The sequence below is a fragment of the Cajanus cajan genome, chromosome 8, assembly GCF_000230855.2.
Source record: "Cajanus cajan strain Asha chromosome 8, NIPB_CcT2T_4, whole genome shotgun sequence".
NCBI classification, from domain to species: domain Eukaryota; kingdom Viridiplantae; phylum Streptophyta; class Magnoliopsida; order Fabales; family Fabaceae; genus Cajanus; species Cajanus cajan.
In genome coordinates this window covers 43,271,754-43,297,596 of record NC_138524.1, presented here as the reverse complement: position 1 = coordinate 43,297,596, position 25,843 = coordinate 43,271,754, and the positions used below count along the sequence as shown (strand labels likewise).

At 34.6% G+C, this 25,843-nt stretch overlaps 1 protein-coding gene across 2 annotated transcripts; it reads right to left on the bottom strand.

The window, feature by feature from the left end:
• Positions 1 to 259: 259 nt before the first annotated feature.
• On the bottom strand, positions 260 to 24,724 carry LOC109792333 (uncharacterized). 2 transcript variants are annotated; one of them, XM_020351736.3, is made up of 8 exons: positions 24,233 to 24,724; positions 21,257 to 21,427; positions 21,054 to 21,155; positions 15,165 to 15,263; positions 14,373 to 14,504; positions 13,928 to 14,065; positions 13,124 to 13,300; positions 260 to 764 (listed from the first exon to the last, which is right to left on the bottom strand). In XM_020351736.3, exons 1-8 carry the CDS (start codon positions 24,620 to 24,622, stop codon positions 363 to 365), a joined length of 1,611 nt encoding a protein of 536 aa, XP_020207325.2. In that variant the 5' UTR covers positions 24,623 to 24,724; the 3' UTR covers positions 260 to 362. The 2 variants fall into 2 exon arrangements, with proteins under 2 accessions (XP_020207325.2, XP_020207326.2); XM_020351737.3 differs by having other exon boundaries at positions 13,139 to 13,300.
• Positions 24,725 to 25,843: the final 1,119 nt, after the last annotated feature.

The following is a 25,843-nucleotide window of genomic DNA, read 5'->3' as shown; positions in this document are numbered from 1 at the left end:
CAAAATTAGTGTGATGAGTATAAATGCTTTACATGAGTAGATAATATTAAAATGAAAACTTGAAATAAAATGACTTCTGTAAATGGAGTTAATTTAAATTGTTCCGAGCTTAAATTGATTTAAATTCTAGCTTAAAAATGACTGGAGTTTCAAATTGAATCAATTTTTACAACTCAAATTAACCAAGTTCAACACGAGAGGGTTCATTCTAGGCCTTCGAGTGAACGTGTTAAGATAAAGATAAAGAGAAGACATTACATGGACAAGCAAGCACATGAACATTTAGATTTATATTACATCTGTAAAGTATAAGGCCAAAATTACAAGGCATATATATGAGTTGCTTAATCTATGCCTCTAAATCAAATCCCTGTCCCACAAAACTTAGATGACAATTTGTTACCACTACCACAGAGTAACAAACTACCAGACTCGATTCTACTTTTTAGCAATACCCTATCAATTAACAAGCTCTCAGCTGATGATTGAAAACTATACTCACGAGGATCACAATAATTTGATCTCATTGTTGAAGACTTCAAAACATTTTTTTCGAACTTTTTTATGTATTGTTGGATGTCTTGTTGAAGTGCAGAGGTTTCAGATGGCTTCTGTGCGAAGGATAAGTAGGGTTTGCAACCATTTTCTGTGTTGTCGGAGATTGAACTGACTTGACCGTGAAAAGCTCCCAGAATACCAATGTTGGCATGTGGTGACGAAATGCTATAATGGATATCCATGGATTGTCCTGGAGTGCCTGATTCCTGTGAAAATATAAAAGATTTATGTTCTGAAAATTCATGATCATAATTCTTTTTAGGGGTGCAAGACCATGACAGAATATATAACAATGTCAAGAAATTTAAACAAAAAAAACAAAAACAAAAAACAAAAAACAGGTTTACATCACCCAACATTTTTCAACGCTTTCTTTGTAGAAATCTTTTACATTCAATGGAATGAAAAATTATTGAATTGGATCAATATTAGTGCATGATTTTGTCTGGATGACTGCATTGAAAGTAGATGCATTTGATCACTCCATATATTGGAAAACGATTCCTCCTCTTAGCAACTTTTGTAGAAAGATCTTTGGTTAAATATTCAATATGGTCCTTGAAAGTGAGGCGGTTATTACTCTTTCCTTGAAAGACGATAAATTAAAATAAAAGTCCTTGAAGTGAAAGATCGTTAACGGAAGCTATTAACGGTGTTGACATGGCACGTTAGGTGCCACACCTGTAGCTACTATTCATCCAACGTGACATGACATGTCACAATGACCAGTCTGAAGTGTTGCCACGTGGGCCAAATTGAAGAATTTTGTTTAAATAGTATTTTTTTAAAAGTACTAAACTTTCAAATTGGTCCCCTGTAGCAATTCATTAAAATTCATTTTAGTCCCTAAAAGTTAATTACTTTCAAATTGGTCCCTACAACAATTCATTAAAATTCATTTATTCCCTGAAAGTTAACAATAACTTTAGAATCAGTCTTCATCTAATAATAAACACATTCCACAAACAAAAAGGTTAAACAGTCAAATAGCATATTCTAAAGTGCTCATTTTTTCAATCCTTGAAACTCTTTGTAACCTGTGTTAGTGATTCTTTAATGATCCCAAGTGTTTTTTAACATCTATCCTCATCCCAGTGAGTTCAACACTATAAATCTTCAACTTTAGAGTGTTGATAAGCCTGAAGAGGTTTGTTAAGAAAGAATACTTGGAAGTCCAGTATAGTGTTGTGATTGTGACGGAAACACAAAAACGAGTGGGTATTATTATTTCAAATAAGAAATAGAGATTACCAGATTAATCTGTTTCCTTTCTCCTAGAGCATTGGCTCCTATTACAATCCAATAATCCCCCTCTTTCTCAAGCTACTCTATTTATTATCATCTCCCTCAACTAACTCTAAAATTGATAAAAGAAGATAAATCCTAAGATAAGCTATGATAAAAAAAAAAAATCAGATAACATAATTCTAAACTAAATCCTAAAGATAAACTATGATAACGAAATACAAATGATAAATCCTAACTAAAGATAAACTGTGAAAATAAATTCAAATAACATAATTCAAATGACATAATCATAAACTAGATTTGCTACTTTGAATTGGGTTCTATCATTGTCCTCTCCTATGATATCAGCCTTTTCCTCAAGGTTGAAATCATCTATTGGCCTCTTCTAGTAGTGTATTGATACATTCACATTCTCTTGTTCCTCCTCCATGTTGCCCTTTACCAACTTGATCTCGCCTTCTCCATTTATAACTTTGTCTTCAACAAGCAAGGTGAGTCTAACTTGTTTGTTTGGGCTTTGATGCATAGGATGATATCTTTGACTGCAACAATAACACAACCCCTTCTTCCTTCTGTCGAACAATTCTTGAGAAGATAGGTGGCAAGTTCCCCTACTCCTCACATCTCCCAGGTGTCTGTTATTGTCAACCTCTAACTTAGACTCATATGACTTGGGTTCAGGTTTCGAATTTTGGTATTTATTCCTATGATGAAAGGTGGGATGAGAAGAGGAAGAAACCGGAGTCTTGGGCTTATGGTAATTCAGTTTTGACAATTGGTTTTAGACCAAAGCCTTTCACCTTGCTATCCACCCCATATAGAGCACACTCCACGTCTCAAGCTAGAGATAGCCCTATTAATTGTTTCTTGTTGGTAAAGACACACCCAACATCTAATTTCGGGCTTTAACCCATGCATAAAATATCCAATGGCTTTTGGTACAACTAGGCAAGGGACTTAGGAGGACAAAAACTCAAACTCTTCAATAAATTATGCAATACAATGCTCTTGTGTAAGTGTGGCCAATTGTTCATATGGATTTCAGATATTTATGTCCCTGAAGCAGTCGAGCAACGCCTCCTTTAACTTCTCCTACGAGAGTCTTGGAACAACCTCCCAAAGCAAGGAAAACCAATGGATGACATGCCCTTCTATTGGGAAAAACTCAAGTCCCATATAGACTAGAGATTAGGAAATTAAATAGTATATAAGTTGAAAACAACCCTCACCTTACAAGTCGATTTTGAAGGGTTGACTTAAGCTCAAATCCATTATTCTAAGATGATATCAGAACTATCCTAGATCCTTAAAAAGGAGCACCTTTCCTAGATCATTAAAAAAGGGCCACCCACCATTTATCCACATACCAAGCCCAATAATGTTGAACGTGAGAGGGTGTATTGGAAAAAATCCAAGTCCCATATCAATTATAGATTAGGCAATTAAATAGCATATAAGTGAAAAGCAATCCTTACCTTACAAGCTGATTTTGTAATCCTTCAAAACCAGCTTGTAAGGTAAGGGTTACTTTTCACTTATATACTATTTAATTGCCTAATCTCTAGTCAATATGGGACTTGGATTTTTTTCCAATACCTTCCATTGACAATTAGGTAAGAGGAATTTTTGTTTTTGGTGGGGTACCATGCACATGGAAATATATTTTTGCTCAAACGATCCAATCACATGGGTCCATACCATCAAAGGAAAGTAGTCATCAGAGATGACTAAGGGGGAGGAGGCTTATTAGCCTTGGGGGATTGATTATCGCCATTTCGTTTTAACCACTGAGTGATCATGCATCGACACTTAACATTCTTGCGATGTTCAATCTCATTCGCATGTGCTTCCTTGATGACAGATTGCTGGAGATTAGCAATTGAGGATTGCAATTCTTGAAATTGGGCATCCAAAGTTGTGACTTGGGATTCCAATGCATCAACCTTAGAGACCATGTTGAGTTATCCGACAAGTCGGACTGATGATGGAAACCCAAAAATGGGCGGGTACTATTATTTCAAATAAAAAGTAGATATTGATAATTTAATCTACTGCCTCCTTCTCCTATAGCACTGGCTCTAATTACAATCCAATAAAATTTCTCCAATAATCCCCCTCTCTCTCAAGCTACTTTATATTTATTATCATCTCCCTCAACTCACTCCCAAAAATTGATAAAAAAAGATAAATCCTAAAAATAAGTTATGATAACAAAATTCAAATAACATAATCCTAAACTAAATCCTAAAGATAAACTATGAAATAGAATTCAAATGATAAATCCTAACTAAAGATAAGCTGTGAAAATAAATTCAAATAACATAATTCAAATGACATAATCATAAGCTAGATTTGCTACTTTGAATTGGGTTCTATCAGATTGGAAGTTAATGGAGAGGCTATAGATACTTGGTCTACATTTGGTGTTTGGGTAGTGAATTCCTTCAGTGAAAGACAACACTAAACATAGATCTTTAATAAAGAGTGAACCAGTATAAACTTGTGTGCTTTCTATCTTCCTTGCTAAGCCTTATACTTGTTGTTCATTTGATTCATATAACTAATGTTTTATAAGCAAAACTTTTTAAACACACAATTCAACCCTCTTTCTTGTGTATTACCTATTTATTTCACACATCACCAAGGTTTCAATCCCATAAAGAGCCAACCTCTCCAAATTCTTGCAATTGGAAGCAATCACCATCAAGCTAGGAAAAAGGGATAAACATCAATCAACATAAGCTCCTACAAATTAAAATAATGTTTGGCAATCGCTATCAACCCATCATCATTTATCATATTCATCCTCCACCCATCAATGTGAAGCTTCTTCAACAACCTACACCCCTTAGCAATAGCAGAAAAGAGCACTAAGAGTTTTTCACATTGTACAAAGTGTCCAACCCCCAACAAGTCCCATGTTGCTAACTTGAATCTTTTCCAAGTGAATTTCAATCAAACCAATGTTAAAACACCCAACATGAACAAAAGTCTCATCTGAGTCCCCTATTCACCTTCAAAGACTAATGCTTCTTCGGACCAATCACAAGTTGTGCAAAAAATTGTTCACCATTTATAGGAGGATCTTGAGTTCAAAATTTGGAGGGAAGGAGGCGACGGTAAAGCGAATAGGAGGGTGGAGCATAAGTCGGGGATGAGGAGGCTATAAGTGGTGGAGAAGAGAGAGACAATGTTCATATGTTTCCCTTTTCAAAAAAGAAACCCCTTCAATTTAATTTCAAATACACTATTCATATGTTTCCTCCAACCTTTCAATTTGGTCTCTAACAATTTAAAAGACAATGTCTATTATTGGATATAGACTAATTTGAAAATTATTATAAACTCTCAAGAACATTCATGAATTTTAATGAATTGGTGTAAGAACCAATTTGAAAGTTTGAAATGTGTGCTGACTATTATTGGATAGAGACCAATTTGAAAGTAATTATTAACTTTTAGGGACAAAAATGAGTTTTTGTTAATAAGTACAAGCACCAATTTGAAAATTTTCAAGTATTTAAAAAATTACATTAAAACAAAATTCTTCAATTTGGTCCCTGTAACGTGACAACACTTCAAATTGGTCCCTCGACCTTTCAATTTGGTCCCTACCAATTTGAAAGACAATGTTGACTATTATTGGTTATGGACTAATTTGAAAATTATTATTAACTTTCAGGAATTGAAATGAATTTTAATGAATTGGTGCAAGGACCAATTAGAAAGTTTGAAATGTGTTCTAACTATTATTGGATAGAGATAAGAGACCAATTCAAAAGTAATTATTAACTTTCAGGAACTAAAAAGAGTTTAATGAATTAGTACAGGGACCAATTTGAAAGTTTTCAAGTATTTTAAAAAAATACCATTAAAACAATTCTTCAATTTGGTTCTTGTGACATGACAATACTTCAAATTACTCCTAGCGATGTGGCATCCCATTGCCATGTAGGATGAACAATAGCTGCTGGTGTGGCATTTAACAAGCCACATCAGCATCATTAACGCTGTCAGTTAACGACCATCTACCCAAGGTTCAACTTGAATGACAAAAGCAACTTTTTGGAACTTTTTCTAGTTTATCATCTTTCAAGGACTGAGTAATAACCACCTCACACTTCCAAGGATCAAATTGGGGGTTTAACAAAAGATCTTCCCTAACAAGCCATTTGACGAGTTGTATGCTAGTAAAAAGGCATCTTCCACACTTATTATTCAATTTTTCTCCAAACCTTTCGATTCTTATTCTCAAAGCATTACCAAATAAATTCGCAACTTCCTTAAGCCAATTATTTTGAACCATCACAAAAGTCAAGTTGTTGGTTCCCACTCTCTTCTCAATGGAATGGAAAATCAAGGATTTGGAATTAGAATCAGCACATATTTTTATGGGGAAATTAAAATATCCAATTTACACAACTCATAAATGGGGTGTGTGTTTATACAAGGGTACAATACAACAAAAATAACAACAAAAGCCTCATCCCACTAGGTGAGATTGGCTACATGTATTATATGACATCATACGGCTCAATTAAAGACCAAGTCAACAGAGATATTGTTCCCCCATGAGATCCCTCTTAACAACTTCACCAAATGTCCTTCTTGGTCTCTGATAGGTATTGATAGGGTCAATTATTAGTTATGTTAGAAAGGAGAATAAGCCTGCAACTAATTAGGCCTATTGAATGTGGTTTATGTTAGAAATTTTGGGAGGTGCAAAACCCTCGAAGTTTTGTGATCATACTATATAATTAGGGGAATTTCCCAATTTTCTCAATAAATCTGATACAGTTTCTATCAATCTCCCTCTCCCCCTTTTTTACAACACTAAAAACCATGCAATCTACTCTCCTCTTACTAGTGTTTATAGTGACCTTTGTATGTGTCCAAACCACATTAAACTGGCTATTTGTTATCTTTTTCCTAGCTCAATATCACAAATAATTCCTCATATACAATCATTTTTTCATCTTGTTCTTACTTGTGTAGCCACATATTCATCTAAATATTCAAATTTCTACTACTTCCTTTTTTGTCCCTTTAAGGCCCAACATTTGCTACCATAGATATACAAGGGTACTATATGAAGCATAAAATAATTCTCATAAAACACCAATCAAGCATTTTCCCATTTGGTAGGGTTGATTGCATGAATCAAACAATACCAAAATGTTCTATAGTAAAACCATTGACCGCAATCTTTCTTAAAGGTTTTAACTATAGTTTTTTTTGTTTTTGACTGATTCCCTTTACCTCTGCCAATAGGTAGGGTTAATTGCATGGATCAAACAATGCCAAAATGTTCTTTAGTGAAACCACTGACCTCAATCTTTCTTAAGATTTTAACTTTTAACTATAGTTTCTGTTTTTTATTTTCAGTTTCCCTTTACCTCTAGCAATATGGCTACCCTGGTCTAATCTACTCTCCTGACTCGGCTTTAACGAGTTTACTATCATGTTTTTCTTCCATAGGTGTTATTTCAACTTTATAATGCATTCACCTAGAATAGGTGTTATCCCATCTACGAAATTATGTAATGTTTAAAAAAATATATTACAAATACAACCCCCCACTTGCTAACTTTTGTAGAAAATCTTACGAAACAAAGGCATTTGACAAGAGTTTTTTACAAGTCAAAAGGCATCTTCCACTCTTATTAATCACTTTTTCTCCATGGCTTTCCGGTTCTCGTTCTCAGAGTGATAACCAAATGATTAAATGTTGCAACTTCCTTTGGCCAAATTATTCTAAATCATCATAGAAGTCAGGTTTTCTGTTCCCACCTCTTCACTCTCTCACTGGATTTTGTGTGAAAGAGATTCTACTGTCACACAATTAAGCAGCCTTGAATTTATTATAGGTGTTGTAATTAGAGGAAAAATCTTCCTAATTAGAGAAAATATCTATAGAATCTTCTAGAATATTTTTCAGAATATTTTTCCTTATTTTCTTATTTTAGAAGATTAGATTGTTACAAATAGGTATAAGGAAAATGTAATATGTATGAATAATAATAATAAAATTATTCTCCTTTCCAAGTTGGTATCAGAGCTCCCGATCTTGGGAGCTCTGTTTCCGCTGCAAACAGTAGCCACCGCCGCCGCTGTCCGGCCACTGCGGCTGCCATCGTAGCTGTTGGGGCCGTTGATAGGGCAGAAAGGTGCGCCCAACTCCGGCGAACACAACGCCGGAATTCGCTCCGGGAAATACGGCGCCACGCGCCGCCACCGTCGCTGGCGCGTGTAGCCCACGCGCCTAGCTCCGGCGAGACCTACTCACCGCCGCCGCCGCAGAAAGAGTCGCCGGAGCCTCCTGAGTCCATTTCAGGGGTCGGTGACGTCTCATTTGGCCCAGATTTGAGTAGATCTGATTTTTGAGTTCTGCTCCTCTTTCCAGTGTATCCCACACGTCGTCATTGTCTCGGATAAGGGTCACCAGATTGTGTTCCAAAGGATGGCTGAGGTAAAAATTATTCCTTTGGGTCCTAATGATCTTCCAAATGTGGTGGGTGCCTATCGGTTAGATGGTCGGAATTTCCTACAGTGGAGCCAGTATATTCGAAGGATTCTCAAGGGACGTTCAAGACTGGATCACATAGATGGTGGAGGGCCAGGACCAGACAACTCAAATTTTCCAATTTGGGACAATGAAGATTCATTAATTATGACTTGGATGTGGCATTCCATGATTCCTGAGATAAGTCGAAATTATATGTTTCATTCTTCTGCCAAAGAAATATGGGATGATTTACAGAGTACTTTTTCATTAAAAAAAGATTTTGCTGCATGTTATGACATTGAAAGTAGAATATTTAATACTAAACAGGGCTCTCTTTCCGTATCAGAATATCACGGAATCCTGAATGGACTTTGGATTGAATTAGATCAGTACCAAACAATAAAGATGTGTAAAACAGATGCTGCTGCACATGGTGAAGCCATGGAAAGAGGAAGAATCTTTAAATTTCTCCATGGCCTAAATCATGAGTACGACCCAATCAGGGTACAAATCTTAGGAAGAGAAAAATTACCATCCCTATCAGAAGTATTTTTTATGGTAAGAGGAGAAGAAACTCGAAGAGCTGTCATGCTTGATGGGGGGATCTCCAACACAGGCTCTGCCATGACAATTGGAAAGGGGGTCCACAAGGGAGCAAATGCTGGAGGAAAGTCATTTGAAAAAAGTAATCGTGGAGACTATTGTTCATACTGTAGAAGATCTGGACATACCAAGGAAACATGCTTCAAACTCCATGGAAGAAATAATGTTCTCGAACGCATGGGTAACAACAAAGGGTCTGCTCAACGATGGGCAAATCATACTACCTCAGAACAAGAAGCCACCAATCAACCCAGTACTTCACCACCACCTGAACTTGATATGAAAGCTTATAAGGAGGAACTCGAGCGCTTGAAGGCAATGGTTGAATCAATGAGTAAGCCCTCTGGATCATGTACTCTATCCATGAAAGGTAAGATTTGTCTCAATATTGTTGGTCCTATGTCTCAAGGTATTTGGATTCTTGATTCAGGAGCAACTGATCATATGACACCTTTTCGTGTGTTCTTCAACTCATATGTTAAAAGAAATAGAGAACAACTTATTACAGTTGTGAATGGTCAGGGTATACCTATATGCGGCTCTGGGAATATAATTTTGGAATCGTCTATTGTATTAAAGGATGTTTTACATGTTCCACAATTAGCCAATAGTCTTATCTCTGTGAAAAAACTCACAAAGGATTTAAATTGTTCAGTAACATTTTTCTCAACTTATTGTGTTTTTCAAGACCTTGCCACGGGGAAGACGATTTTAACTGCTAAGGAGCAAAGTGGGTTGTATTTGTTGGAGTCTGATGACCAAAGCAAAACAAAAATCATGAGTCAAAAAGCTACATCTGAGACATGGGCAAATTCCCAAATATGGCTACATCATAAAAGGCTTGGGCATCCTTCATTCAACCTTATCAAGTCCTTATTTCCTCATTTGTTTACCAAAGAGTCAGTTGAGTCTTTTAATTGTGATATTTGTCAATTGTCAAAGCACCATCGTGCATCTTATCCTATTAGTAATAAAAAGAGTATTTCTCCATTTGATTTAATTCACTCTGATATTTGGGGACCTGTTGTAGAATCTATTTCCGGAGCCAAATGGTTCGTTACCTTTATTGACGATTGTACCCGTGTCACGTGGACATACCTTATGAAAAATAAATCAGAAGTTTTCCAAATCTTTGTTAAATTTTTCCGTCTTGTCCAAAATCAATTTGGAAAAAATATCAAACGAATTAGGTCTGATAATGGTACTGAATATGTGACTCATGAATTTCTCAATTTTTTGTCTCATAATGGTATTGTTCATGAACTAACATGTGTAAACACCCCTCAACAAAACGGGGTTGCAGAAAGAAAGAATCGTCATCTTCTTGAAGTAACTAGAGCTCTTCTTTTTCAAATGTCTGTTCCAAAAAATTATTGGGGAGAAGCTGTGTTAACTGCCACATATCTCATCAATAGGTTACCCACCCGTATCTTAAATGGAATTAGTCCTATAGAGTCTTTATTATCTTTTGTTCCTTTTTCCTCCCTAATATCGAGTCTACCTAGTCGAGTCTTTGGATGTACTGTTTTTGTTCACTCTCATCATCCTAATCGTAGTAAATTAGATCCCAAAGCTCTTAAATGTGTCTTTATTGGGTATCCTTCTAATAAAAAAGGGTACAAATGTTATCATCCTCAGAGTCGTCGTGTCTTTATCACCATGGATGTCACCTTTCATGAAACACAATCCTTTTATGCTAGTCCACCACTTCAGGGGGAGAAAGCACTTGAAGTGGAGGAGCTCTCCTTCTTGTCATTACCATATTTGTCTTTGCAGGATGCCCAAGATCTAAGCAATGAAGCTACCATGGTCCACAATGAGGAAGAAGCAGAAGAAGAGGAAGACAAGTTTTTTGGCAAAAAATATGAAAGAAGAAAACAACCCACTTCGACTCTCGAGCAAGAAAAATTGTCTAATCCGGAGGTGAGGATCCCTGAAGATAACAGTGAGGAGGTAAGTATTACTGAGGACTTGGACTTACCCATTGCATTGAGAAAGGAAAGAAGATCATGTGCTAAATATCCTATTTCTCAGTATGTTTGCACTAACAATCTCTCTGATAAGCACAGAAGCTTTATTGCTGCCATTGATGCCACAGAAATTCCTACCTCAATCCAGGAGGCCATGAAACTTGAACATTGGACTCAAGCCATGAAAGAAGAGATGAATGCATTAGAAAGAAATTCAACTTGGGAGATTGTGGATAAGCCAAGAGACAAGAAGGCAGTAGGGTGTAGATGGATATTCAAAGTGAAACATAATGCAGATGGGACAATAGAAAGATATAAAGCTAGATTGGTGGCAAAAGGCTATACCCAAACTTATGGGATTGACTATGAGGAGACATTTGCCCCAGTGGCAAAGATGAATACAGTTCGAGTTGTTCTCGCTTTGGCTGCTCATTTTGGTTGGGACTTACACCAGTTGGATGTGAAGAATGCCTTTCTTCATGGAAATCTAGAAGAGGAAGTGTACATGGAGATTCCCCCAGGTTTTGAAGTGAAAAATGAAAGAAACAAGGTATGCCTCCTAAAGAAAGCATTGTATGGTCTTAAGCAATCCCCTAGAGCATGGTTTGGAAGATTTACAAAAGTAATGGTTTCCTTGGGATACAGACAAAGTCAAGGAGATCATACTCTATTCATAAAACACTCTTCTACAAGTAAACTCACTCTATTGCTTGTCTATGTGGATGATATGATTATTGCAGGAGATGATGAAACAGAAAAATTGGCATTAAAAGAAAAATTGGCAGCCCAATTTGAAATGAAAGACCTAGGAAAACTCAAGTATTTTCTTGGAATAGAGGTTGCTTATTCCAAAAATGGAATTTTCATCTCCCAAAGGAAATATGTACTTGATCTCCTCAAAGAAACAGGGAAGCTGGGATGTAGAACCTCAACAATTCCTATAGAACAAAATCATAGAATTGGAAGTGAAGAAAGTGCTCCTGTAGAGAAGGCCCAATATCAAAGATTGGTAGGGAAATTGATTTATCTATCACACACAAGACCAGACATTGCTTATGCAGTTAGTGTAGTGAGCCAATTTATGCATGATCCAAGAGAGAGACACATGCAAGCAGTTGACAAAATTCTCCAGTACTTGAAGTCAAGTCCAGGAAAGGGGTTATTGTTCAAAAGGGAAGATACATTGACTATGAAAATATATACTGATGCTGACTATGCAGGTTCTATTACTGACAGAAAATCTACTGGATATTGTATGTTTCTTGGAGATAGTCTCGTAACGTGGAGGAGCAAAAAGCAAGATAGAGTATCTCATTCTAGTGCAGAAGCTGAATTCTGAGCCCTTGCTCAAGGAATGTGTGAAGGACTATGGATGAAAATCATTTTGGATGACCTTAAAGTCAAGGTGGACAACCCCGTGCAACTATACTGTGACAATAAGTCTGCCATGAGCATTGCCCATAATCCAGTACAACATGATAGGACCAAACACATTGAGATTGACAGACATTTCATCAAAGATAATCTAGATAGAGGCTTTGTGATTACAACTCATGTTCCTACAGAACTTCAGATAGCAGATATTTTTACAAAAGGGCTCCCTCAGGGTAGATTTCAAGATCTTGTAGGCAAGTTGGGAATGATTGATATTCATTTACCAACTTGAGGGGGAGCGTTGTAATTAGAGGAAAAATCTTCCTAATTAGAGAAAATATCTATAGAATCTTCTAGGATATTTTTCAGAATACTTTTCCTTATTTCCTTATTTTAGAAGATTAGATTGTTACAAATAGGTATAAGGAAAATGTAATATGTATGAATAATAATAATAAAATTATTCTCCTTTTCAAGTATAGGTCTAACATCAGCATGAGAAAGCAAACACAAAAATCTGAAGCTTCAAAAAGGCAACATTGTTGGTCAGTGTATATAGCACGTCTCTTTTGATGGATAAATTATATGAGAAAGGGTATATTTTAAACCCCATTCTTAGCTATCTATAAGCATGGTAGTTTCTAGCCCTTAATCAGTTAATATTTCTGTATTAATGTATTAGGCCACCAAGATAACAGAAGGTTTCAAATACTATAATTGAGCAAGTTTATGTAACAAGATACTATTATTTGAGAAGTTTATTATGGATTCAGAAAGTAATATGCCAGGAAAGAATATCAAGAGAGGCCTGTTAATCAGTGAGGAAACTACTTATGAAATTAAAAACTGAAGCCTTAAAACTTGCCTCAGTTAAACATACATGGCTGCCAGATGGTGTAGGTGGACCAACCAAATTGAGTGGGGGATCCTCTTGGGATGAAAAGTCAGAACTATCAAAAGTTGATAATGAGACACACTCATCAAAATAAGCCTTGGCATCTTCTGCAAGACGTTTTGACATCCTCCTTCTTTCAATGCTAGACTGTAACCAAATTTTTGGTTCATTAACAATGGAATAGAATTAAAAAAAATAAAAATATTGCACACCTGCACAAATAGTAAGCAATACTTCACGACAACCACTACATCATCTTCACCCCCACATACTGTGAGAATAATGAGTTAAAATATGAAATACATAAAATAAGGCTATCAGCATATCTGATTGAAAACATCAACGTGGGAAGCTTTGATATCTTGATTTCAACACTAGAAAAAGAGATGTGGATTTTTCTATTCAAATATTTTGGATTTCATGTGATCAAAAATCATATTTTATTTATAAAACAGTGAAAGTGTAGAAGCTTCTTCCCTTCCTCAAAAAATCCATATATGAAGGTTTATAATTCATAAAAGATGAAGTTATGCTTGGTACATGAATAAAACAAGACAAAATCTTCATTTTTTAAGATTTCCCCCTCATCTTTCTGCTTCTAACCTATAGCCCTCCCAGGAAAATGTTTACCCTCTGCTTACATAATTATAAAGAATATAACCCATATACAACAGAACACGTGTTACATGCATTTTAATGGGAAAATTATTCAAGAACCACATGTTTGAAACGATCATGCATTAGACTAAAAAAATGCCAGAAAAAACGACCTACTTTTCTTGCAGGACGAGACTTTTGTACAATAGGGGTCTTTGAATATGGCAGAACATCTTTCAAGATTCTATCCAGCTCTCTTTCACGATGTTCTTCAACAGCCAGATCTGCTCGAAGATTTCTAGATCGCTCCTGGGACTGTAAAAATGACAAGGTCTACTTAATAAAATACCATTTAAAGTAGAGGAGACTAGAATCCAAGTAGACAATATAACCGCTAGAGACAAAATACATTAAAGGGAAGATTTTCTTTAGTTATTTAGTCTGGAAAGCAGAATGAATTGGTGGCTCATCTGAGAGTTGACAGATAAAAGCATCAAGGGACTTCAAAAACAAAACATGTAATAGAACAATGATACCAACCCTCAAGCTCAACTACTAGATGACTATCAACAAAAAGAAAAGTTAACCATACTCTATCTACATGTACAGAAGGGAATATCACCTCTTCAAGCTTTTTGGCATATTCTTTTCTAATCTCAAAAACCAATTCTACTGCACCAGGGTTTACCAAGTCAGGAGGAATATCAGCCACATTGGTAACAGCGATGGCAGTAGCATTACTTCTATGGATGGCCTAAAATTCCAGAGTCAAACAAATTAGAAAATAGCATAAAACTTCCATTTACAATTACTATATTACAATTAAAAATTAGACATACATTTATCAACAATAAATAGTCCTCAACTATTCACACTTTGTGAGCTGTGATGACTGATGCGCAACTAGAATTTGAGTACAAGTACAAGGTATAGAGAAAGAAATATAATGAGTAAATGATCGATGTGAGTATGCACTTCCCTGGAAATATAAAAGAAACTCGCAAGAAATGGAGGCATTGCTACACTTCATGTAAAATGCAAAGTTTTATTGCTGGACCAGTTAAATTTTCACCTTTGAAAATGCATCAAGATATAAGAGGTTTTTCTCAAATTTTTAGCAGCTACAAGTTTATGATTCATTCGCACAAAATGAACTGTCATGCTCTGCTTCCTGGCTTATTCTGTTATAATAATGACTAGTAGGTGTCTTACCTAACCTTTTTCGTTTATGGCTTTCTAAGTATTTATAATACATGACTTCAATTATTAGTCTTAGTCAGACGCACACACTATGAGAGAAAACTTTCCATTAAATAGTAGCATATTGTACCAATCACCATTGGCTAAATCAATTCAAATAGAACCAGTTGACTTAAAGCTTGCAATGAGAAGGACAGGAGTTCATGAAACTTACGCTTTCAAGGTCAATCTGAATCTCAGAAATAGCACGCCTCACTTCAGAACGAACCGTTTCATATATATCACTGGCTTCTGGCATATCTCTTGGTACTGACTGCAGAAATGAAGACCCAAACATATACCAAAAGTTATCTATTTGTCATCAAGAACAACTACTAACTTTAGGCCTAGTATTATAGAATAGAAGCATTAAAGTTTCTCCCTAGGAAGAATAATTTGTCAGAATGAAATTTCCGATATGTAGGAAATAAAATCTACATGAATGAACTGTGGCATCAGATATTTAATGGTAGGAAGAATGAAATGGGATAAAATGCTGTAAAAGGAGTATTTTAGGAGATTTGATATTATTCTGCAATTTTTTCTTATTTCTTTTATTTTTGTTTATTTTCACAGTTACCTTATTTAGGGACAAATGTATCTCTATAATAGAGTCAAATAAGAATGTAATTGGCGGAACACAAATTAATAAAATCATCTCTTTCAACTTGGTATTAGAGCTCCCAATCTTGGGAGCTTTGTTTCCACCCTTGCCCTAAAATTAGAGTTGTTGTTGTCGTCTCCGTTGTCGCCAAAGCCACCATCGCCATCATTGAAGTTGGTTGCGAGCCAAAAAGGAGCACCCTTCACCGGCAATCACAACACCATGAGTCACATAGCCAGAAACCTCCCCTTTCCTTCAAAACACAAGGAGACAAATTCACCAACCCAATCTCAACCAGAACAAGATATTAGAGCCTGTAAAGAAGAGTGACCGTCTGAGAATGATGATTAAATCTGTGTAAGCTCTTTGGCTCGTGCACATTGTCCAAGAAAAGTAAGAGTTATTTCAATACTTTTGGCTTCATTTCAATGGGAGGTTGGATTCTTGATTCTGAAGCAACAGATCACATGACCCTCTTTCCTTCACTCTTTGCATTATATTCCAAAGCAAATGTTAAACAATTCATTATGGTTGCTAATGGAGATAATTTGTCCATTGTTGGCTTTGGCAACATTCAACTAGAGGCCTCTATTTTCTTACATAATGTCTTACATGTCCCAAAATTGGCTAGCAGTCTTATTTCTATACAAAAACTCACAAAAAGCTTGAATTGTTCAGTATCATTTTTTCATTCTCATTGTTCCTTTCAGGACCTGGACAAGGGAAAGATGATTTTAATTGCTAGAGTCGGGTGAGTTGTACTTTCTAGAGCAATAAAGGAATATTAACAAGATTATGGAGTCAACCTCAAGCTAACATGCGAAGACTGGTACTTGGGCCATCTCTCAAATATGACTTCAACACAAGAGACTTGGACATCCTCCCTTTTGTCCTATTAAATCTTTGTTTCTGCATTTGTCTACAAAAGTTTTTGTCGATTTGTTTAATGTGATGTTTGTTAGTTATATAAACACCATCGTTCTTCTTTTCCAATTAATGGTAATAAAAGTTATTTCCCTTTTAACTTAATAACTCTAATGTGTGGGGACCCATTATGGAATCTATTTCCGATGCTAAATGGTTTGTGGTATTTGTTGATGATTGTACACAAGTAACATGGACATACCTTGTGAAAAATAAATCTAAGGTTGGTCAAATATTTGTCAATTTCTTCCATCTAGTTCATAATCAATTTAGTAAGTCCATTAAAAGAATCAGATATGATAATGGTATTGAACACGTGAATCATGATTTGGCATTGTTCATGAACTTACATATGTTAATAACCCCCAACAAAATGGGTTTGTAGAAAGAAAAAATCACCATCTCCTAAAACTTGCTAGAGCTTAACTCTTCCAAATGCCTATTCCCAACACTTTCTGGGGAGAAACTATCTTAACTACCACCTATCTAATAAATAGATTACCCATTTGTGTCCTTAATGGTGTCAGCCCTATTGAATCTTTACAATCATTGGTTGTGTTGCTCTTGTTCAATCACATTGCCCTCATCAAGGTAAATTAGATATGGGGGCAATCAAATGTGTCTTTGTTGGTTACTTGTCAATTAAAAAAAGATACAAATGTTATCATCCACAAATTTGTAAGTTCTTTGTATCCACGGATATCACTTTCCATGAAAATAAGTCTTTCTGTTTGCCCTTGACTTCAGGGAAGAAAATTTTAGAACCAGAAAACAAGTTGTCTCTATAAGATAATGAAGAAGAAGAAGAAAATAAATAAATTATTAGGTATAAAATACTAAAGGAGGAAAACCCACCTTGGTTCCAAAGCAAGAAGAATTGTTTGACTCAGATGTGAGTGATCCTAAAGGTAATTTTGAGGAAGTGTAAATGATATTAAAGGAAAAAGATCTTGTATTAAATATAATATTTCACAATATGTTTGTACTGAAAATTTGTCTACCTAACATCGTAGTTTCATTGCTGCCAATGATTCAATAGATATCCCAACTTTAGTTTAGGAGGCTATGAGAGAAGGTTATGAGAGGAGAGCACTAGATTCTAGCCGTGAAAGAAGAAACGAAGGCATTGGGGAAAGAAAAACTTAACAGGAGTCTGTAGACAGACCCAAAGACAAGAAAGTTGTAGAGTGTAGATGGATGGATATTCACAATAAAGCATAGTGTTGATGGGACACTAGACAGAAACAAAGCAAGATTGGTAGCAAAAGGGTACATTCAAACTTAAAGGATAGACTATGAGAAGACGTTTGCACCGGTGGCAAAGATGAATACAATATAGGTTATACTTTCCCTGGTAGCCCATTTTGGTTAGGACTTCCAATAGCTTGATGTAAAAAATGCCTTCCTAATGGAGATTTAGAAGAAGTTTACATGGAAATTTCCCCAGGATTTGGAGCTTCAAATGGATAAAACAAAGTATGTAGATTAAAAAAGGCCTTGTATAGCCTCGAGCAATCTCCACAAGCCTTGTTTGAGAGATTTACCCAGACAATGATTTCCTTGGGATACAAACAGACAATGATCATACTACGTTCATAAAACACTCCCTTAATAGCAATCTCACAATACTTTTAGTCTACGTAGATGACATGATCAATGCAGGTGATGATGATGAAAAATTGACCCTAAAGAAGAAGCTAGCAACACAATTTAAGATGAAAGACTTGGGGAAGCTGAAATATTTCTTGGGAAGTGAAGTTGCATATTCCAAGAAGGGCATATTTATCTTTGGAAGAAAGTACGTCCTTGATCTTCTTAAAGAAAGAGGAAATTTGGGATGCAAAACCTCAAAAGTGAAGAAAGTCCTTCAATGGAAAAGTCTCAATATGAGAAATTGGTAGGGAAGTTAATTTACTTATCACACTAGACTAGACATTGCTTATGATGTGAGTGTAGTTGGTCAGTTTATGCATGACCCTCGGGAAATGCATATGCAAGTAGTTGACAAGATCTTTTAGTACTTGAAGTCAATCCAAGGAAGGGATTAATCTTTAGATGAGGAGACACCATGTCTAAGGAGATTTATACTGATGTAGATTATGCAGGGTCAATCACATATAAGAGATCTACTTCTAAATATAGCATGTTCTTAGGGGGAATTTGATGACTTGGAGGAGTAAGAAACAAAACATAGTTGCTAAATCTAGTGTAGAAGTTGAATTCCAATCCTTGGCATAGGACATGTGTGAAGGGCTATGGGTGAAGATTATTCTTCACGACCTCTGAATTAAAAAAGAGCTACCTATTAAGTTGTTTTGTGACAACAAGTCAACCATTGGCTTTGCTCACAATCCAATTCAACTAGACAGAACCAAAACATATTGAGATAGATAGACACTTCAACAAAGATAAGTTAGACAGTGGTCTTATTGTTATAGCTCACATCCCTACAAGAGTCCAGGTGGTAGATGCACTTACTAAAGGACTTCCTACTAGTAGATTTCAAGAGCTAATAGGCAAGTTGGGAATGATTGATATAGATATTTATTCACCAATTTGAGGGGGAATGTTGTAAAAAATGAGTATTTTAGGAAATATGATATTATTATGTAATCTTTGATTATTTCCTTTATTTTGGTTTATTTTCATAGTTACCTTGTTTAGAGACAAATATATCTCTACAATAGGATAATATAAGAATGTAATTGGTAGAACACAAATTGATAAAATCATCTCTTTCAACTTAAAATTACTATAATATTGTTTAGATATCTTATGTTGGTATAGAAATTGCAAAAACTGTGTTTTGTGTTTTGTTACCACACAAGTAATCCTCTGTCTATAATGAATAAGGATACAAAATAAGGAAATATGGAAATAAAAGATAACAAGTAATAATGAGTAGAATCTCTAATTTCCGCCATACAAGTTTCCCTAATTATAAAGGAATAAAGGAATAAATGATATCAAATCATATATTTAACACTCCCCCTCAAGCTATAGGGTATATGTCATGAGTCGAGCTTGTTACAAATGTCATTAACTCGAGAGCCCTTGAAGGATTTGGTGAATATATCTGCCAATTGGTAATTGGATCTGACAGTGATAGTTGGTGAAAGTTGGAGAAGGTCATTGTACTTAACAACAAAAACACTCAAAAATGCACGTTTGCATCAAGTGCATGAACATTACACACCAGAGTGTGGCGCCATGTGAGAAGAAAGATAGCGGTGGTTTTTGGACAAAACAGGTTGCCAAAGACTCTTTTTGTCAAAAGTGATGGCACACCATCAATCAAAGACATGATGGAGTGCCAATTAGAAGCTCTAGGTTGCAATTACTTTTCATTGTGTTGGTACTATTTAGTTGTGAAATGCACGATGAATAGTGCACATTAGTGAGTGGCAATGAACAACGGTGGTTCTAGGATAGAACAAGTCACCAAATACTCCCCTTGCTAGTAGTGGTGGTGCACTGTCAGCCAAAGGCGGAGTTGCAAATGGAAGTTCCAGGATAGGAGTTATTGTTCACCACTAATTGTTGTTAAAGAGAAAAATAGGGTGTGTGGTCATTTGTGGTGACCAATAGTGGCATTTCTTGGTTGCAGGGTTGTCACCTAAATGTGGTGACTTTGTTTGTGTGGTCGCGTCGAAGAAAGGGTAGCAAAACAGCAACACACAGAACTTCACAGTTGTTCATGGTACTAATCCCACAAAAATGCACCCATGCGTATGAACGTGCGATGACATTTCTAGTGGCACGGTCGCCTTAGTATGTCGACTCCACTAGTGTGGTTGCGCAAAAGGAGAAAGCATTGCTCGACAGTGACCCAGGAAGCTTTGTTGTTGTTTCCAGTACTGTACACATAGAAACATACACACCGGAGAGTGGTGGCACGTGTAGACGAGTGTGAGGGTTAATGACATCATTTCTGATTTAACGCTATCGTCAGAGAACCTACATCCCCCTTGGCTCTGATACCATATAGGAATTGTAGGAATTGTGTGTTTTGTAACCTCACATGTAATCCTTTATTTATAATGAATAAGGATACAAAATAAGGAAATATGGAAATAAAAGATAACAGGTAATAATGAATAGAACCCATAATTTCCACTATACAAGTTTCCCTAATTATAAAGGAATAAATCATATCAAATCATATATTTAACAAATAGAATAGATTATAAACAATATTCTATCATATACCAACAAATTGGAAGGGGAAAAGGTGGTAATGAGTGGGAAAAAAATGGAAAGGATTAAATCCATCAAATTTCATTCAATTTCACAATATTTTTAAGAGTAAACCATCAAATTAGTAGTCCAAAGTTACAAACATCACTATAGTAGTCCTCCAAATGTTTTATTAAGAAAACTAGTTCCTTGAGACAAATCTTCTAGAGGACCAATGTGGTGATGCATGTAACTTAAAAAAATCAACTTGAGGGTTTACCAATAGTAATTAATATTATTCTATTCCTTTCCTTTCTATCAATTCATACATAATTGTAAACAAGCTTTGTTATTGCAAACCTTCATTTGCTCAAAAACTGCCTTGATAGTTTTCTCATCAGAACCAAATCCAGAACTTGCTGTCGAAGCTTCATCATCAAAGGTTTGTGTCTGCAAACCAGACTGCAGGCAATCAAGGAGATCACCAAACAATAAGTAAATTGTTCCCCATCACAATTGTTTTAATATGCCTCAAACACACACCAGCAAGAGGTGGAACTTACCAATGTGGCAGCAAAACAATCTGAGACCTCAACAGCCGAATGCCGACGAGACCATGTGTGCAGATCTTTCCCTTGATCAGTCACACCATTCTCACTTCTTCCAACTAAACCACCTTTTCGATTACTCCCCACTAACTTAAAACCATTCCCTTCTTTACATTCAGCTTCACTCTACACAAACAACAAATGTAAAAACAACTTAAACTCCTTTCATACCTTTATCTCCATGTCCCACACCAAACAACGAAAAGAATTTTACTATTGAATTTAATTAGAATGCACCATGTACTTTTGTAATAATTATTTTAAAAGTCATATCTAGGATAATTTCTAATTACCATTAAAGCGGTATGTGAGCTGGGTTCAGAACGTTGATAGTGAAAAAATATTTACATTGAGGCATTGCATGAAAACTAGACTCTTCTTTATTAAAGCATAAAAAAAATTAAAAAAAAATTAACATGACAGGATGACACTACAAATATCCTATCTTGTTCTTACTTTTTATCTTTTCTGTAAGTATGTATCTCAAAAATATAATGCAAAAAGTCAAAGGAGACAACTTTTTCTCGTTCATAAAACATTTCCCCAATGGCCCAATAAAAAGGATCACCAAATTTGTGCTTGAGAAACATGTTAGTCCCCGAGAGTCAAATAGTAAAAAAGGTTACCTTAATCCATAAGAAGGAAGAACCTTAAGCGTTATATCCATTAATACTTTTCAGTAACTAATGTGTCACATGTTTAAGGATTAACATCACCAACATTAATAATTTTTAATACCAATGTGAAATTTTACATTATTATGAATAATGTGTCCTACCACTTTTCGATCCAAATTTGGGGTTTGGAAACACATCATAAAAACATAAGAGTAAATACCCAAATTGGTCTTTGAATTTGGAAGGTGTTGTCATATTAGTCCTCGAAACCAAGAAATTGTTAAATATGTCCCTAAAAATGCAAATTCACAATCATATTAATTCAAAACTCAAAAAAGCATGTGACTAATGTGATAATATTGATATATATTCAAGAACTAAAATGAATATAAGTAGTTAAATTTCAAGGCTTATTTCACATTCTAGGAATTTATTTGACAATTTCTTAGATTCAAGGACCAACTTGACACTATCTTTCAAATGCAGAGACTGAAGTAGATGTTTACTAAAATCATAAATAAGCAAACTATTATTCTTTATTATACACTGTATAGAATAAGGACTTTTTGGATAAACTTATTCCTAAATGCTTGTAAGAGAAGAAAATACGAAAGTAAAATGCATAAAGTTTCTCCTACAAGTTAAAATTAACTTATGCACAAGTTAAAACCATCTTTTGGAGAAGCTAAATGAAACAACTTTTATATATTAACTTATGCATAAGTTAATATTATATCTATGAAGAACAGACAACTCTTATTTGCGATCATGTAAGACAATTCTAATTAGATGTCCAATTAAAAAATTATTTTTAAGGGGACACCTCTATACAACTCGGACACTTGAGCCAACACCTCCTTATGAATGGACACACTAATACTATTAAAAATAAAAAATAAAAAATAAAAATAAAAAAGCTTCCATTTTAACTTTTAGATAATTCAGCTTAAAATATAAAAGAAAATATTTAAAATAAATAAAGACTGTCACCTACTTTTTAGGCTTGTTGTCATAGAAAACACATAGAAGTTTGGTTTTAAAAAGGCGAATATACCATCAATATAAATATTTTATGTTACTCGTATTTCATTTCACTAGTCTCTCTCTTTGTTTGTGTGTATGCAGTATCTCAATGTCCTATATTTTAGGCATTGGTCATGTCAAAGTGTTGTGTCTCTATCAGTGTCTATGTCATATCCGATATCCATGCATAGTAAATAATATGTGCACTAATATACCTCATGAAAAAGTTTTACATTTTCAGTTAATCACAAATCATCATACATGTATCATAAGTTTATGACTTTCATAATAACTACCTTAAAATTTATATTAATGATGATTTTTTTATTGATTGAAAGTACAAAAACCTGACAGTAGATGCCTATTAAACTCTAATATATATTTATTGAGCAATGTTGGAAACACACTTTCTAACAGAGTCTCTTTTATTAGTTAAAAATTATTAAAAATTGCAAAAACATAAATGAGGTTCATAAATAAAGGGTGAGACACAATTTTGTAATTTCCAATCAGATGAGTGTAGCTAGAATTTTTCATAATTATTTCGAAGCATTCCATAATATGACTTGAATTTATAACATGAATCATTCCAAATTTTCCTAAACCATCTTCCTACTTCTTTCTATTCTACTTCTTCATCCCGCAAGTGCAAAACTGTTTTATATTTCCAAGATATTAAATATATTTACTTTTTTATTAGACTCAAATTAAAAGTGTTGCTGATATTTTTTTTATGAGAACCAATCTTAAATGTCTCTTGTATTATTAATTTTTTCATACAAGAAATACACTTAATTAAGGTCATTTCTCTTAATTTAATAAAAAGTCAATGGAATAAGGGGTCTCATTATTGCAAGAGTCGATCCCATCTTGGACATGGAATTGGAACTAGAGATATCACTTTATTCCTATTGGGGCCAACGCAGTGGGAAGAAGTTATTCCTCCTTATCAAACCCAAAAAAAATAAAAATTTTGTTTTCAAAACACTCAAACTACTAAAAGGACTCAACCAGGTCTGCTTGGAACTAGACTCAACTTAAATAATCGTGGATGAAAAACATATGGTTGAGTGAAGAGACTGAACTAAAAGTGTCCAACCACATTCCATATCAAAGATTGGTTATTGGTAGAAACTTCACACCAATAACATTTCTGCACTAAACACTACTACAAATACCCATACAAACAAAATTTTCATTCCTGGATTCACATTTTATATTCCGTAAAAAAAAAAAAATTCAATTGAGAGAGTGAATCGTAATTAGAAGACCAATTTAACGCGTGGCATACCTCGGAAGTGGAATAGTTCAGATGCCGCCTCGAAACCGGACACTGCGAAGCGGAGCGGGCGCGTCGGCCCGATTCCGCTCTGGAAAAGGTCCGACCCGTTTCTTTCTGAGCGGGTTCGGACTTCCGCGCGGAATCCGCGGGCGTGGAAGCTTCTGGAAGGGTTTTGGCGCATTGGGATTGGGCCTCGTCGAAGAGAGGGTTGTCCCTCTTGTTGAGGAACTCGGTGGAAACGTCGGAAGTGGCTCTGGAGAACGCGCTCACGCTCCTCGACCTGCGAATGGGGTTGGGAGCTCTGGTGGAGGATCTGCCAGAAGATGATGATGACGTGGCCGAAGGGGTCGAAGGCTGGGTTCCTCTTCTCGAGGAGGATTTGAAGGCTGCAACTGCCATTGGAGAAAGTTCAGAGAAAGAGAGAGAAAATTAGCGGGTTGTGGAGAAAGGGGAAGGTGGGAAAGTTCCTTCCATCTTCGAATTGATCGGAATCTGCCAGCCTTTTGTTTTATTATTTTTGTATTGTTGTATTACCATTTGTTTTATAGTTTCTTACTTTTTGATATTTTTTTTTATTATTATGTGTATTGCCTTTCGAGTTTTCGACTGAATTTCGATTATTTTAGAAAGTTTATTTTATTACTGAGGATCAAATGTTCTTTTAGGAAACCAAAGGTTGAAATAAGTATTGTATATTTTTATATCTTTTTTAATTTTTGGATTCAATTGGTTTTTAATGATTTAATTTAAATTTTTAATCATATAAAATTAATTTTTATATATCAAACATCTAATTTTACATTTAATTTAATTTTTATTTATTATAATTAATTATTAAAAAAAATTCTAATAAATTAAATTACATTTTTATTTTTCTATTTTTGTCAATCTACCAATACTTCTATTTTAAAATAAAAATATGTAGCCTCTTATTCTTAAAAAATACAAAATTTTGGTTATGTCATCAATTTAATGTTTATTAGTTGTTAAATTTTGACATTATTTAGTGATTTGTTGTTTGATAATATGTTATTTAATGTGATATTTTGTGATTTGACCAACATTTTCTATTTTTACAATTAAAGAGATTAAATATCTCTAATTTAAAATAGAGTGACCAAAATTATGAATAAATGAAAATAGAAAGGTCGAAAGTACAATTTAATCATTTTAATATTTTTAAAATAAATTATCAAAAATAAAATAATTTTGTGTTATAGTATAAATTATTTATGATATATCTAAAATATAATTTATATATTTAAAAATAGATTAAATTATATTTTTGATCTCTCTATTTGTTTTCAAAATTCAATTCAATCCAACTATTTTTAAATAATTCAATTTTGGTCCTCTAATTTTTAAAAATGTTCAATGTTATCTTTTCGTTCAAATTGATATTAATGACATTAATGAAATATGACAAAAGGACAATATTGAATATTATTTGAAAATTATAGGACAAAATTGAATCATTTAAAAATAATGGGACCAAATTGAACATTTCATAAAAATAAATAAATTGAACAATAATTTATCTAACATTTTTTTCTTAGATAAATTTGAATTTTATTTTACCAATTTAATAATTTCTTATATTAGATAAAAAGATGTTGGGAG